General features: G+C 34.8%; 3 protein-coding genes across 4 annotated transcripts; 2 read left to right on the top strand and 1 right to left on the bottom strand.

Annotated features, from left to right (window-relative positions):
* Positions 1–854: 854 nt before the first annotated feature.
* LOC123197811 (heat shock protein 90-1-like) lies at positions 855–3,770 on the top strand. The gene is made up of 4 exons (XM_044612221.1): positions 855–1,134; positions 1,241–1,382; positions 1,676–1,956; positions 2,050–3,770. The coding sequence occupies exons 1-4, from the start codon at positions 1,012–1,014 to the stop codon at positions 3,595–3,597; spliced, it is 2,094 nt and encodes a 697-aa protein (XP_044468156.1). The 5' UTR covers positions 855–1,011; the 3' UTR covers positions 3,598–3,770.
* Positions 3,771–4,658: 888 nt separating this feature from the next.
* On the bottom strand, positions 4,659–6,899 carry LOC123197241 (40S ribosomal protein S10-1). The gene is made up of 5 exons (XM_044611437.1): positions 6,740–6,899; positions 6,611–6,659; positions 5,791–6,070; positions 5,548–5,677; positions 4,659–4,886 (listed from the first exon to the last, which is right to left on the bottom strand). The coding sequence occupies exons 1-5, from the start codon at positions 6,740–6,742 to the stop codon at positions 4,809–4,811; spliced, it is 540 nt and encodes a 179-aa protein (XP_044467372.1). The 5' UTR covers positions 6,743–6,899; the 3' UTR covers positions 4,659–4,808.
* A 2,415-nt stretch (positions 6,900–9,314) lies between these two features.
* On the top strand, positions 9,315–15,384 carry LOC123197187. 2 transcript variants are annotated; one of them, XM_044611356.1, is made up of 11 exons: positions 9,315–9,412; positions 9,728–9,804; positions 10,645–10,743; positions 10,834–10,883; positions 11,793–11,980; positions 12,171–12,279; positions 12,413–12,717; positions 12,871–12,946; positions 13,073–13,507; positions 13,582–14,454; positions 14,993–15,384. In XM_044611356.1, the coding sequence occupies exons 1-11, from the start codon at positions 9,371–9,373 to the stop codon at positions 15,151–15,153; spliced, it is 2,415 nt and encodes an 804-aa protein (XP_044467291.1). In that variant the 5' UTR covers positions 9,315–9,370; the 3' UTR covers positions 15,154–15,384. The 2 variants fall into 2 exon arrangements, with proteins under 2 accessions (XP_044467291.1, XP_044467292.1); XM_044611357.1 differs by lacking the exons at positions 9,315–9,412; positions 9,728–9,804 and adding an exon at positions 9,936–10,144.
* The last annotated feature ends 56 nt before the right edge of the window (positions 15,385–15,440 follow it).

Here is a 15,440-nt window from a genome sequence, read left to right as displayed (position 1 = left end):
CCAACGACTTCTACCACAAAAGGCAGAAGCAAATTCTGCCTTTGTCTTGTGGCTGAAGCAAGGCAAAACAAGACAGAAGTTTTGCTTCTCCAAGGTTGAAGTAAAAAAAAAAAAAATTTTATATACAGTACCAGACCAGACTGGGTTAAGCTAGCTTGTTGGTTTAAAATTAAAATCTTAAACCCAATCTGATAGGCCCATGGGTCAGCCCAACATATTGCAGTATCGAGTTAGATCTTCTCTGCCAAACCCTTTTAGTGTTTTGAACCGAACCTCTATTTAATCCAACTTAATTAACATGTCTACATAAAAATCTCCTTGTAAAAATGTAGTTATCATTTTTCAAAATAAATATCTTATTTTATGATAATTAATAGTATAATTGTTGACGCGGGTTTATGTCCATAGATCAAAATTATGTTAAAAGTTTTTTATATTTTATTTAATTAATTATTTCCGTTATTATTGTAATTATCTTGACTGAGATTTAAAATCACATTTATCTAATCAGTCAGAAACAACGTCGCTATTTCCGATCACGTGTGGTGTGTTTTTATCTTCAGTCTCTCACGTGTGGAGTCTTCGTCAACGAAAAAACTGCCATTCAAGAAAAGAACATTCTAGGCTTGCAAAGGTGGACGAATTTTCTCGAATTCCCATTCCTACACTTGAAAATTAATTAAAAAACTAACTGTTAGGCTTTAACCAATTAATCTATAAAACCTTCCCGCTAAACAGAGGAAATAGCTTTGAAAACGACACCGTAACATTACAAAACGAGCAAATTTAAATAACACGACGTCGTTTGTCCGAACAATCCAGAACCTCTTCCTCCTTTTTTATCGTTGATTTCAGAGCGCAAAGTCTTCTCAGCTCTCTAGTATAACTACATCCAATTCTTGATCTGCGTACATCTTGGCTCTAAACTCTCTTGTTGTGCAAGATCCTTCTCTTCAATCAATCAACTTCCTTGGTTTCTGAATATTACTATTCTTTGTTTCGTGCGGAGCAATGGCGGACGCTGAGACATTCGCTTTCCAGGCAGAGATCAACCAGCTGTTGAGTTTGATCATCAATACTTTCTACAGCAACAAGGAGATCTTTCTTCGTGAACTCATTAGTAATTCTTCTGATGTACGTGTTTGATCTCTGTGCTGAGTTTTTAAAGTTCTTGTTCTATTTTTTTCCATTTTGGTTTGCTTTTGAGGCTAATGACGTTGTGGATTTGGTGATACTGTAGGCCTTGGACAAGATCAGATTTGAGAGCTTGACTGATAAGAGCAAGCTCGATGCTCAGCCAGAGTTGTTCATTAGACTCGTGCCTGACAAGGCTAACAAGACTCTCTCTATAATTGACAGCGGCGTCGGGATGACCAAAGCTGGTAATTAAACTTTTCTACATTTCTTATATGTGTTTTTCTGTTTCTCTTTGAAGATTATGTTTTTGTTTTATATGAGCATTACGAATAGCAGTTCAATTAAATGGCTTGCTCTATTTATAAAAACATCGAAAAACTTTTATATCCCCGAAATGAATGTTTAGAGTTCAGTATAATCTACTGTGCTTCATAGATTTGTATTGAAGCTTTAGAAATGAATTACATTTTTGCAGAGAAAGGTGATTTGTCTGTCGGGCTTTGGAAATTATATTGACTCTTTTATTTGACTTGTATAGACTTGGTGAATAATTTGGGTACAATTGCGCGATCTGGAACCAAGGAATTTATGGAAGCTTTACAGGCTGGGGCTGACGTGTCCATGATTGGTCAATTTGGCGTCGGTTTCTACTCTGCTTACCTTGTTGCAGAGAAGGTTATTGTCACCACAAAGCACAATGACGATGAGCAGTATATCTGGGAATCACAAGCTGGTGGCTCCTTCACTGTTACAAGGGACATTAGTGGAGAGCCACTTGGCAGGGGTACCAAGATGACTCTCTTCCTCAAGGAGGATCAGGTAAAGCCATAGTTTCGATAATTAAGTTGTACATTTTGATGTTTATTATGAGATTGGTTATTGATGGAAGTTTTTACAAATATGTTTTTGCAGCTTGAATACTTAGAAGAGCGGAAAATTAAGGACCTTGTGAAGAAACATTCTGAATTCATTAGCTACCCCATTTACCTCTGGACTGAGAAAACAACTGAGAAAGAAATTAGTGACGACGAAGATGATGAATCTAAGGTGGAAGAAGGTGCTGTTGAAGAGGTTGATGAAGAGAAAGACACCAAATCAAAGAAGAAGAAGATTAAGGAGGTTTCTTATGAATGGCAGCTAATCAACAAGCAGAAACCCATCTGGTTGCGCAAGCCAGAAGAGATCACCAAGGAGGAATATGGTGCTTTTTACAAGAGCTTAACCAATGACTGGGAAGAGCACCTTGCTGTCAAGCATTTCTCTGTTGAGGGTCAGCTTGAATTTAAGGCCATTCTCTTTGTCCCTAAAAGGGCACCATTTGATCTCTTTGACACCCGCAAGAAGATGAACAACATCAAGCTCTATGTCAGGAGGGTGTTTATTATGGACAACTGTGAGGAGCTTATGCCTGAGTACCTTGGATTTGTCAAGGGTGTTGTTGATTCTGATGACTTGCCACTCAACATCTCTCGTGAGACGCTGCAACAGAACAAAATTCTGAAGGTAATCAGGAAGAACCTTGTGAAGAAATGCATTGAAATGTTTAATGAGATTGCAGAGAACAAGGAAGATTATAACAAGTTCTATGAGGCTTTCTCAAAGAATTTGAAATTGGGTATCCATGAAGACAGCCAGAACAGAGCCAAGTTGGCTGACCTTCTCAGGTACCACTCAACCAAGAGTGGCGATGAGTTGACAAGCTTCAAGGATTATGTCACCAGGATGAAAGAAGGTCAGAAGGACATCTACTACATTACTGGTGAAAGCAAGAAGGCTGTGGAGAACTCTCCGTTCTTGGAGAGACTCAAGAAGAAGGGCTATGAAGTCCTCTTCATGGTTGATGCAATTGATGAATATGCAGTTGGTCAGTTAAAGGAATATGACAGCAAGAAGCTGGTTTCTGCTACAAAGGAAGGATTGAAACTCGAGGACGAGACTGAGGAAGAGAAAAAGAAGAAAGAGGAAAAGAAGTTGTCTTTTGAAAACCTTTGCAAGACAATTAAGGAAATCTTGGGCGACAAAGTTGAGAAGGTGGTTGTTTCTGACAGAATTGTCGACTCCCCTTGCTGTTTGGTGACTGGGGAGTATGGCTGGAGTGCTAACATGGAGAGGATCATGAAGGCTCAAGCCTTGAGGGACAACAGCATGGGCTCATACATGTCAAGCAAGAAGACAATGGAGATTAACCCTGACAACGGAATCATGGAGGAGCTTAGAAAGCGAGCTGAGGCTGACAAGAATGACAAGTCGGTTAAGGATCTAGTGATGCTGCTATTTGAGACTGCTCTGTTGACATCTGGGTTCAGTCTCGATGAACCAAACACATTCGCCTCGAGGATTCATAGGATGTTGAAATTGGGCCTCAGCATAGACGAGGATGACACTGCAGAGGATGACACTGACATGCCGGCTCTGGAGGAAGATGGTGCTGAGGAGAGCAAGATGGAGGAGGTTGACTAGTTTTATTGTGTGCAATAGTTGTATTCTTCTGCATTTGGGTGTCTAATGAGTCATTCGAGTGTCTTGTAAGTTATCATTGTCTTGTTTCGTTTTGCAAGGTCTTAAACTGGTGTTAGTAACTCGTTGTCCCATTTGTAGCTTGCCAAAGTGCCAATGTAAGGCTGTTTCACTAATTTCTGTTTCATTCAAACTTTATCTGCTTGATATCTTGTGGCCATTATATCTTACCGTAGTAATTAAGGTTGGATTCGAATTGAATCAAGCTCAAGTTTGAGTTTATTGAGCTTGTTATGCTTGAGCTCGAACTCGACTCCAATTTGATTTGGCTTGTTTCGAATTCAAGTATTTGTTATTAAAATAACATTGTTTTAATACATATTAATCAAAATGATATCGTTTTATATTAAAAATTTTAATTTATAAACTTTGACAAGCTCATTGATTCGAGCTCGAACTCGATTCACTCAAGTTGCCTTAGAGTTGGCTCATTTTGAGTTTATTTGAACTGAGTTTGAATTTAAATAAATTCAATTTAAATCTCGGCTAACGATTCGTACGAGGACACTTTTAACTACACAAGTATTCATTTAGTTGAAAACGTCACTTCATCGGCATTTCCAATATACAGAAGCGAAGGATCGTCAATAATATACAGTTAATTCCTTAATTCTCATTTCTGGATTGTGATTCATTGTTTTCAATTAACAAATGTGCAAAATTATATGACGTCGGAGAAAATCAAGATGTACCAAAGACAAGAAGGCATGGAGTAAAAGCTTAAATTCATAAATACATTTATAATTCCTTTTGACATAAATAATAAAATTATGTGTATAAATAATATTTACAATTTTATACATAATCAATATATATTTTTATATAATTGAATATTATTTTACTTTTAATTTTAAAATATCTAATTATATAGTGATATGTCAAAATAAATAGTTCATGTATTTGAAAGCAGGCATGTTTATAATTCGTGTACTAAAACATCAAATTAACCCGAAATAACATAATGCAAATATGATGAAAGTTTTAATTCTATCAAAAACCATGGCTGGACAAAATTAAAGATCTCATAATAAGCTCTTAAATATTCTACTTTAAAGCTTACAAGACGCTGTAGAAAATTCAGCAATGGCATTAGATCTAAACCTTAGACATGACACACTAATACTGCAACGAAAAGTAAATGAACAAGAATCACTTCAGGGGAACCCTGAACCTGATGGAGCTGCACCATATCCTCCACCTCCACGACCAAATCCAGGCCTTCCACCAGCACCCTGGAGAGCCAAAACAGCAATTAGTGTTTTGTATTAGACCTGATCAATAAGACATATGCCCAAAAAGCCAAAGCAAAGAATGATAACTAAATCAATTACAGGGCAGAATCAACAATGTAATCTAGATGCTTCATAATTTTCTCTGCACGTTTGAACCAAACATCCATGTAACTAAGGCAACCTTTTCTCCAACTAGACTCCTCTATCATTTAATCATTTCCATAATTTTCTCATGCATACCACATAGAATTCAAGTAAATCATCAATCTTCATCTTATATTGCCCAAGACCCATCCAGCACATTCACGATAGAATGCAATACTGAATTGAATGTGTAAAAGTAAAATCACCAACCAGTCTTAAAAATTTCATCCTAATCACTACTTCAATTCCTTTTCTTGAGGTACTACAGAATCATCCCAAAAAACAATGCTCATGAATTTATAAATAGGTGCCCATGTAGTCCTATAAGAATATCAGTTGGAAAACAAAACAAGACAACCGCCTTTCAGGTACTTGCTCAAACGGATTTTAAGGATTTTGATTGTTCATCCACTCTGGCATATATTATGAAGAATGATTAAATAAGAAAATGAATTCTAATTCATTAGCCAAATCCAAACTAATCAAAAGTTGAGGTCTCCAAAGAACGATATATTACCCTAAAGGAAGGCTGGAAATCTGCTGGGGCACCTCCCTTCTCACCACCGAAATCACCACCACGGGGACCTCCACGGTATCCTTCGCGGTCACCAAATCTTGGACGGTCTCCCTCAAAGCGAGGTGGGCCCCTAAAGGTGGAATAATTAGAACATATTCAATCAAGTTACTACTGAAAAATGTAAAACCACTTCAACAGAGGCATAATTAGAATCCAAAAAATGAATATTAATAGAAAACACACCTCGGACGGTCACCAGGAGGACCACCCATGGGGCGACCAACAGGCTTTGCGGATTTCTTCAAGGTAGCAGGCACAATTTCTGACGGAAGATTGAGGTAAGTCCTCAAAAACTCAATTCCATCATTGGTAAGATACCAGTAGTAGTGCATCCATGCGAATGTCTCTCGCACATACTCCCTGGATTTGAAGCTCTGCATCAGCTTAATCACTTGCAGGTTGGGAACATCAATCTCTGGATGCTTTGCGAGATTATAATCCTTCTTTGCATAACAGACTCCCTCTGCGCAACAAAAGGGGTTTTACAAAAAAACAAACCTCAAATACTGATGAACCGCAAAAAATTCAGGAAAGCATGCAAAATTCTGTATCTTAGAAACTTACAAGGTGTACATGTTTTCAGACCAAAGTACCGAGAATTCATGCTTTTGAGTTTTGACACAAAAAGCCATCGTAAATAACATTATTGACGCTATCTAAAGCAAAAAATTACTTATATGATATATAATCAAAAGGGCTCGGATGCATTTGCAATACATAAGAAAGGGTAACAAGAAATTCCAATAAAAGCAACCAAATTAGTTGAGCTTAACCATAATAAAAGGTTGATTCAAGTTTTCTACCATTCAGAAACAATTAAAAACAAAGAGGCAAAACTTTATGTTGTTTTCTCGGAAACCAACAACGGATAGACTTCCCCTAATTTATTGGGAAATCAATGTAAAGAACACACATGATCATTTGACCCTAGGTACTATTACAGAAAGCATAAAATCTTTACATAATTATAATGAAAAAACAACTCGTGATTTAAGAGACGGACCTTGGAAAAGGTATTTGCAAATTTCTTTACGGTTCTTCTCTGGAATAATCTGAACATAAAACGAAGAAAATCGTTAAACATATTAACCATTAATTAGACTGCACCAACACTACTGACAGAAATAGTCACCATGGCTGCGAAGTGAAAAAAATATGATAAGCTCTTTCTGTCAGGCTGGTTTGTCGCGGCAGCTGCAAGAGGAATGTAGAGCTACTTTCAGGGCCGCAGAAGAAGGTAAACCCTAGTATACTGATTGTCAATTTATAGAGGTCACCTCAGACCCGCTACTTGGAGTACTGCAATTTTATCGGGCTGAAGATATTTTAATGGGCCTCCAAAACCCACTTAAGTTTTCTCTCGATGAATAATAAATAATTTATAATTTATTTTTTCGAATCGATACTGTGACAATTTATCCTATGATATAAAATAGGTGAAAATTGATATATACTTTAGCTTATATCAAAATTTGATATGGTATAATGAGTGTATTATATAATATAATTTATATTTTTATTGGTAATTTATCGATATAAATCAAATTATCTTTTTAGAGAAATTAGAATTATTGATAATTCGATTCAAATTGTCTTTGTCATGTTTCGTCTTTGTTTGTCTTCGTTGAACTAGGGTAGGGAGAGAGAAAATGTTCCTAGAGATAGTAATAGGCACGGGAAGTAGTGAGAAAAAAAAACTCTAAAAAAAAAATTATAACTTTTTAAACTTTCAATAAAAAAAATTGTTATATTTTTAAACTCAAAAGGGAAATATAATAAATTTGAAGTTTTTTAAATATTTTTAATTAAATTATATATTTTTTACTCTTAACTATAACAATAATTCTTTACAAAATAACGGGTGTTTAAGTTTTAAAAAATTGACGGATATGAGTTTGGATTTTGATAAAACCTTAACCCTTAGTTTAATATTTAATGATTAAATTGACAAAATTGTTTTTTATGTTAATTAAACTATGTATCAATTCGATTGCCAATAAATCAATTCAACCATTAGTTGCTCATCCAATCCCGATTGACCTAATTCAACCATTAGTTGCTCATCCAATCCCGATTGACCTCTTTACAAGGTCAATATCCAATTTAGATCTAAAAATATTATTTGAATAGAGTATTTGAATTTGAACACATCTTAATTTGACTCTTGTTCAGGTTTGGTTCGAATCGAATCAAAACCTAAATTTAATTTTTTTCTTTTATTTAAAAAACACTCAATCAAATACTATCACTTCAAATTGTATGAACACGTTTATATAATTTGTTTATACACACAATATTATTTCTTAAGTAATATTTATAATAAAACTATATATACATATAATGAGTATAAATGACAATATATTACCGTGTAATTTATTGATTTTGAATTAGAGATAAAACAATAATATGCACAAACAAAATGATAACATACAATGAGTACAATAAAGTCATGGTAATATATCATTTAATTAAACTACATAAATAATGACATGTTACAACGTAATTGGAGGATTTTGAATTAGATATAATACAATACTCATTCATATAGTGACATGTTATTGTTTGTGTATAAATTTATACAAATTATTTATGTATATAGGAGTAATACTATATACATAAACAATGAGTACAAAATTGTGTACAAACGATGATATGACATAGTATAATTGATAATTTTCAATTAGTGATAAAACAACCTCAATTACAAGATAATATATAATCGTTTGTATATAAATTTATAGGCCAAAGTTTTATTTCCCACCCAAGTTTAGTTGCATTCTCAAAAGCACACTCGTGAGGTTTGAAAAGCCAAAAGTCTTATCAATCCATTTAAAATCTTAGTTAGGATTAAAGGTAAAATCGTCATTTAACAAAAAATTTTAAAATTAAAGTGTTATTCCTTTACCTCCCTCAATTTGAAAATCTCATAATTTTTCCTCACCTAAAATTTGAAAAATCAACATTTTCCTTGTAGGATTTGCAAATCATTGTTGGAAACGACAAAGTTTGTCGTCTTTCACCTCATTGGTTGTCCCTCTTAGCTTATCTCTCATTATCGATCAAATCTCAAACACCAAAGAATTGTATTTGCTCCAATAAAGACGAAATCATCTTTGTTGAATTGTTTTCGTCTTGGATAAAGACAACAATCAGAGGTCTCAAATAGCCACATTGTCTTCATTTAAGACCTTTAACGATCATCTTCGTCTAAAATGAAAATACTTCAACGAAGAAAATTTCATCTTTGTTGGAGAAAATCGGATTCTTCTGTGTTTGAGATTTGATCGATAGGGAGAGATAAACCAAAAATGAGAGTTAATGCAGTTAGAGACAACCATTTTCAGCGACGATTTGCAAACTTTAGAGGAAAATATTGATTTTTCAAACTTTGGATAAAAAAAATTATGAGATTTTCAAACTGAGAAGGTTAACATAATAAAATTTTAGTTTTTAAAATTTTTTGTTAAATAACGATTCTACCTTTAACTTTAATTAAGGTTTTAAAAAGGTGTGCGAGACTTTTAACTTTTTAAACTCTATGGGTATGATTAAAGAATGCACCTAAAGATGGGTGTAAAATAGTCCTTTAACTTAATATTATATGTATTATTTATATATATAATTTTATTGATGCATATAATATTCCTTTACAATATTAGTTTATATTTCTTATTTGTGCAGGCAATTTTATTCTAGAATTTATTTTCCCCAAATTTCTCCACCTAAACTGAAGGTCCTCCCTCTTTCTTTAGATAGACTCCGAATGCCTCTGTGGCACTATCCATTTCACGCACAGCACAAGGAGGTGGTGGTCCTTCTCTTCAAATCACCTCCACCTCTTTCTTTACTTCATTCAACCCTCATTTCGCCACTTAATTACATAAATATTTTCTCACTAACTTTCCCGAGAAAATTCTTCTAATTAAGTTTTGCATTCTCCATTTTGTCTTTTGTAGAAGCTTTGATTATACAAGGCCAGTTAATGTCTTACTCTCCGTTAGGGTTTATAGAAACAAGAAATAGTATACGGCATTTGTTTGATGATTTGAAACTTTAATGTGTAAAATCGTGGACTTATAAGCAAAGTCGTCTTGTTTTCATAGCGTGTATTTTTCCGCAGAATATGAGATCAGCAAGTGAGGATCAAATTTTACTGGATCAGTCAAAGTCAGATGATGACCTTCCACAGTCTTTTAAGTAAATATTCAATGTCTATTTTGATTGTTTATATTTTAAGTTCGGGACAATTATTGAAGCTATTTTTAAACTTACCTGTTTGCTTGCTCAGAAAGTTATAGAAAAGGATTAAAATGAAATTATGTTTTTATTTTCATAATAAAAATTGCGGTGATAATTTGAAATCCTTACACTTCAGTCACTGACTTTCCGGAGATTTTTTTATAAAAATTCAGTAGTAAGAGATTAATTCTCCACTTTGTTCTTGCTCTCTGTTTGATCGGAAATACGAGTTAATCGTCAGTATCAAGATCGTAATGATTAGAGTTTCTATTCACGCCGAAAGTTTGGCATGTTTTAGGTGATTCAATTTTGATCTGCTAAATTTGTTACTTGTAAGCAGAGTTAGACACGATAGCTTTGCATGTATAGCAATGAAAGAATGATGATCAGAGAGTCAAGATCAATGTTCACTGGCACGGTTAAATGAAATCATAATTTCACGAGTAAATGTTTAAAAACATGTATTGGTAATCTATTGTGGTGGTTGATCTTTTCAGGTTGTAACTGAGTTCTGTTGAATTTTATATTTTTAATTTATGATTGTGTTTGGTCGCTAAGAAAATGGCAGGGGAGGAAAAAAAAATTGTGTGTGTATAATGGCTTATAAAAAGTTTGTAAAAGTTCACTTTATTAACTATCAAATAGGTGTACAGGTTAAATTGGGGAGAGGTTTTTACTTCTAAGAGCTTAATTGAAATTGTTGTAGTTAATTCGTGCATGTTAGCCATCAAAACAGATTATCCCTCTTTATTTATTTATTTTTGACAGTGTTTGAATTGATCTTGTTTTGTTGTTAAGACAATCAAAAAGATCATATACCAGAAACTTTCTCCTTTCTTTATCTGAGCTGGATCCTTGCAAAAGTTTACCTCGTGAGTTTGACCGATCAATTTTAGGGTAAGAAAGTGGTAACAATGGCTAGGATTGACATTTGTGCTGTAATAAATAATCCTTGTTTTGATTTTCTTTAAAAAAATTTTGTTACAGGGAAATTCCTGATTCTAGAACTGGATTATTTCATCCTGGCCATGGTTCAGGTATGGGGTTAATTTATTCACTTAATTATTTAAACTGACTTTAAACTCTCAAGTTTGTATTGATTTATTAGTTTTCTTTTTATGCTAATACCATGGCATCAGGAATTTTGTTTGAGAAAGATTGTTTTGGTAATATCTATAAAATATTCATGGCTTTATATTGAATTTGAATCAATCACAATAAACACCTCCCAGTAAGTTGGAGTATAAAGAACATTGGGAGAGTAAATGAATATGGTGTTCAATTTGGTTGGAAAAACAATGAAGTTGAAATTAGCTGATTAACAAAGGTTTTACTGTTTTAGTGGTGAGAAGTCATTAAGGCAACAGTAATTTAGTGATTTGTGTTGATTGTCCAGATTTTTTTTTGAGGGAACTCTGTCATTAAAGATGCCTTTCATGTGTTTTGGGCTTTTTAAAAAGTACAAAAAGGAAATGCATATTGATCTGCATTAATCTTCATCATTCTTCACATTATATTTCCTTTTTGTAATCAAGGCCCAAAGAAGAGGAAGGGGAAGATTTGTTTAACTTTTTAGTTAACCTGAATAGACACTTGTCCATGATCATTCCCTCTTTTTGGAGCTGACTAAATGCTTAGGATTGATTTTCTGGTAGAAGGCACTGTTAAAAGGCTCAAATTTCAAATGTTTGCAATAATGCAATGCATTCTTCATTTAATTGAAGCCCATGCTTCAACAAACTGATCTTCAGATTAAGATTGTACTACTGGTAGTGCAGTGTTAAACACCATGTTTCAGCATGTAATGTAACTTTTAGGTGAAAAATATGCCTTTAGGTGGTTCAAAGTTATAAACTCATGCTTATAACCTTGTGGATACTTTCATAATGAATGGAAAAATTGCTTGAAAGATTCTGGTATGTTGAAACATTCAAAATCCAATACAGATTCTAGAAAAATTCATGGTCAACTATCTCAACATTCAAGCCCAAATCCTGAACATGGACTTTTAGGAAGTGGTGCTTTTCCTAGGGAATCGAGTATTTCGGGAAATTCTCCTTCACTGGTTCAAGGCAAATGTTATCATCTACTTAACAGGAGTAATGCAGCATATCAGCCTCCGCATCGCTGTAAGGTATTGAGAATACTAAATATCTTTTGTCTTGTACTGATGTAATAGAATGTTCACAGCTTCAGATGATATGATTACAAATAAATTTGGATAATGCTCATTGTCCTTTTTGGTCCAGAATATAAGGAAAGCCATATTTGAATTATTATACAAAAGAAGTATGGTTCTTTATCAGAATTTGTTATCTTTTCAGGACAAAGTTCATTCTAGGACAGAGAGTGAAGATCTTAAAAACAATGAGACATTTGGTTCTTCTGAACTTCTGAATTTGGATAGAGCTGAGGATGAAAGTAGGAGAAAAGGTAAAATCTCCTTAACTTCCCATTGTAATTACAGACTTGCATTCTTGCCTTAATGGTTGCAGTGACCCAGCCAGTCAGTAAAGGTTTAATGATAAAGTGATCTTCTGATGCTAACATGGATACTTACATTTAGATATGTTCGAGCAAATGAGAAAGGAACAGCATAAAACTTTTCAAGGGAAGCAAAATAAAATGTGTGATGAGTATAAAGAGAACTTGGATCCAGAGGTTGCTGAAACCCTTGAGGCTCCTGGAAACTTCAAAAGTCCCGTGACCAAGCACGATGAACCAGATGATTTTGCAGCATCCCTATCTCCAGCCAATGATCCTGCTGGGATTGATTTTAATGCACAAACTTCTGCTGAAATTCTACTTCCCCTGGTTAACAAAACCCTGAATTTTGGGACAAATTCTGTAATGGATTCCTCGATATCAGAGGTAATTGATTACTATCCTGGTTGGAAATCTGAGGCACACAGCTGTAAATCTTATAATCTTTTACTTACTAACTTTAAATTCTTATACAACGTGGAGTTTCCTAAACAATCATATAAATATATGTTTGATGTCCTTTTCTTATTGCCTCATCAGCCCGGTGATGTTAGAAGAGATCACATGGAAGGCTACACTTTTCATTCCTCTGATTTTGCTCATCAGTTTCTTGAAGGTATCCTTGTACCATATATCTGATTTTTAAGGTTTTAAACAATGTATTTTATGCAGAAAACTGAATTATCAAATTTGGTCAGTTCTATAGAGAAGCTAAAACAAATGTTTTCTCCATTTTCCTTAGAGAACAAACCTCCTGGTGACATATCAGCTAAGGAAATGAAAGGGGGTACAGAGTGGAATGAGAAACTTGCAGGGAACAATTCCACAAATCTATCTTCCGGAAAAAATGAACTTGCTCCAAAGCTTATTGCATCTACCTTCACTCCTGATGCCAAAGTAATCTCAGAGCAACTGTACAGTTGCCATATACCAAACGTGCCTCCTGAAGTTCTTACTGGTGAAGATTTCAAAGTATCCATGCTGCCCGAGCTCAATGAATATTATTTAACTCAGCATCACTCTGCTAAAGGCTGGAAACCTTATGATGGAAAAGACTGGCAGCCGAATGGTGCATCTTGGCATCTTTTATCTTTTCTGGAGGAGCCAGACCAAACAGATGTGGAAACATTTTCAAAGCTAAACATGGGGTTCCCCGTTCTGAAAATTGTAGATAATGGTAACATGCTTAAAATTTAAAGAAACACTTGGATTTTTTAAAAAAATCTGACTCATTAACAAAATTTTGAACAGGTTTTGCAAAGGATTCGCAAACAAGAGCATGTGCAGGCATTCAGGCACACTCTGCAGTGAGTACAATTGAGGAGTGTTTATCGATCTCTGATGATAGCCAGACCAATATAAGATATAACCTTGGAAGTGAGTCAGAGTCCAAGCTCGGTCCCCTCAGTGGCTTTGATGAAAGTGCTGATACAATAGATGAAGTTTGTTTACCAGATGAGGACAGTTTGATTACAGTAGATGACTTCATACTTCCACAAGACTACACATTTTCAGCTGATGGTGGTTCAGTTAAGTCAGATTTGTTCACCTTAAATCCCCAGGTTGATTATGCTGATGAGCTAGAAGCTCTTAGTCTCACCCGTGGTGAGGAAATATATTCTCAACTTGTGTTGGATGGTCCTATTTTTGATTCTTACGACGTGACGGGTTCGGAGACTTCTTATCAAAGGATGCTAAGCCAGCAATCTTTTTCATCATTTGGCCAACACCAGATAAATCCAGTGAAGGCATTTTCTAGATCTTCAGATGCTCAAGAAGTTCATATGAGTCATAAGAGGAGGCCCTTTGATTCAAAGACCTATCTTTATAATCCACAACCGCTCCATCTGTTTCCTACAAATGTGCTTTCTGATCATTTCCAGCAGCCTCGAGCTGACCTAAGGAGGTTTGCTCATCCTATTAATAGTCCATCGCTACAGCAGATGCTAACTCCAAGCAAATCTCCTTCTCCTCACCAAGTTTGTGTCCTGCCAAGAGGCTCACCCTCTCTTCGTGCCAGTAATGAAATGAATTGCTATACTCCGGAGCTACTAGACCCAACGCAAAATCTTCCATTGTATTATGGACAACAATACGTGCAGGGCCTTGGCATGCCAATTTCAGGTAAAGCATGCTCTACTGAGTTTCCGAATTATTTTAAGCTCATCATTTGTAACATTTAATGCTTGTGTTTGACCTAAGATTGGATTCAAGCCAATGGCTCGACTTAAAGGGAGCCGAGTTCAAGTCTAATGAGTTCCCTTTAAAGTTGTTTGAGTTTGGCTCGCTTAATGGGAATTGACAAGTTTTGAGCTCTCAGTTTAGTACTATAACTGAGCAAAAAAATGTCTAAAACAACACTATTTTAATATGCATTAGTCAAAACAATGTTATTTTGGTCAATTAGTATCAAATTTTTCCAGTCTCCCAAGCTTAGCGAGTCGAACACACCACAAGCTCTAGTTCAAGCTCAAACTTGAAATTATTTAACTCTCAGGCTTGAATTTAAGCTCAAATTCACTTGAGTTGAACTTGTTTCAGATTCATTTGAATTGAGCTTGTTTTCGAACTCGAATTTAGCCCTAGTTTGACCTGCTGCTACTCTTTGAGATTAAATTTTGATACAATGAGTCTTGTTCCTGTTTTTATATGGTGTTTTTAGATCATATTGTTGGTGGAATCAGTGATAACGTAGCATACAATAGGCTTTTTGAGATGGAAGTAGGATCAAGTCAGGCACATCCTGTTGCTGTGGCTGGGCATGGTTGCGATTCAGAAATCTTCAGCAAACAGGTGGACATGGGATTTTGGTATGGAAAATAGACATTTTGGTTATACATAGTTGTGCAAGATGAATTCAACTTTAGCATGAATGTTAATCTCTCTGGCGAACGTAGATATTTGACTTCCGTATTTTTTACTACAACTTAAATTGAGCGTTAAGACAATGTCGGATATTTTACATTCACTCTAAGTTGGGATATTACCAGAAACACAGAGATATATAGCAAGTATAAAAGAGAATAAAAAGGTATGAATATATTTCATGACCTATCCGTGCTGTTTATTTGCCACTGTTGGTTCTATTTGTGCTATGATACATTATTCTA

The sequence above is a fragment of the Mangifera indica genome, chromosome 15 (genome assembly GCF_011075055.1).
Source record: "Mangifera indica cultivar Alphonso chromosome 15, CATAS_Mindica_2.1, whole genome shotgun sequence".
NCBI classification, from domain to species: Eukaryota; Viridiplantae; Streptophyta; class Magnoliopsida; order Sapindales; family Anacardiaceae; genus Mangifera; species Mangifera indica.
The sequence above is the reverse complement of the archived record's forward strand: the minus strand, read 5'-3'. Positions and strand labels throughout refer to the sequence as shown.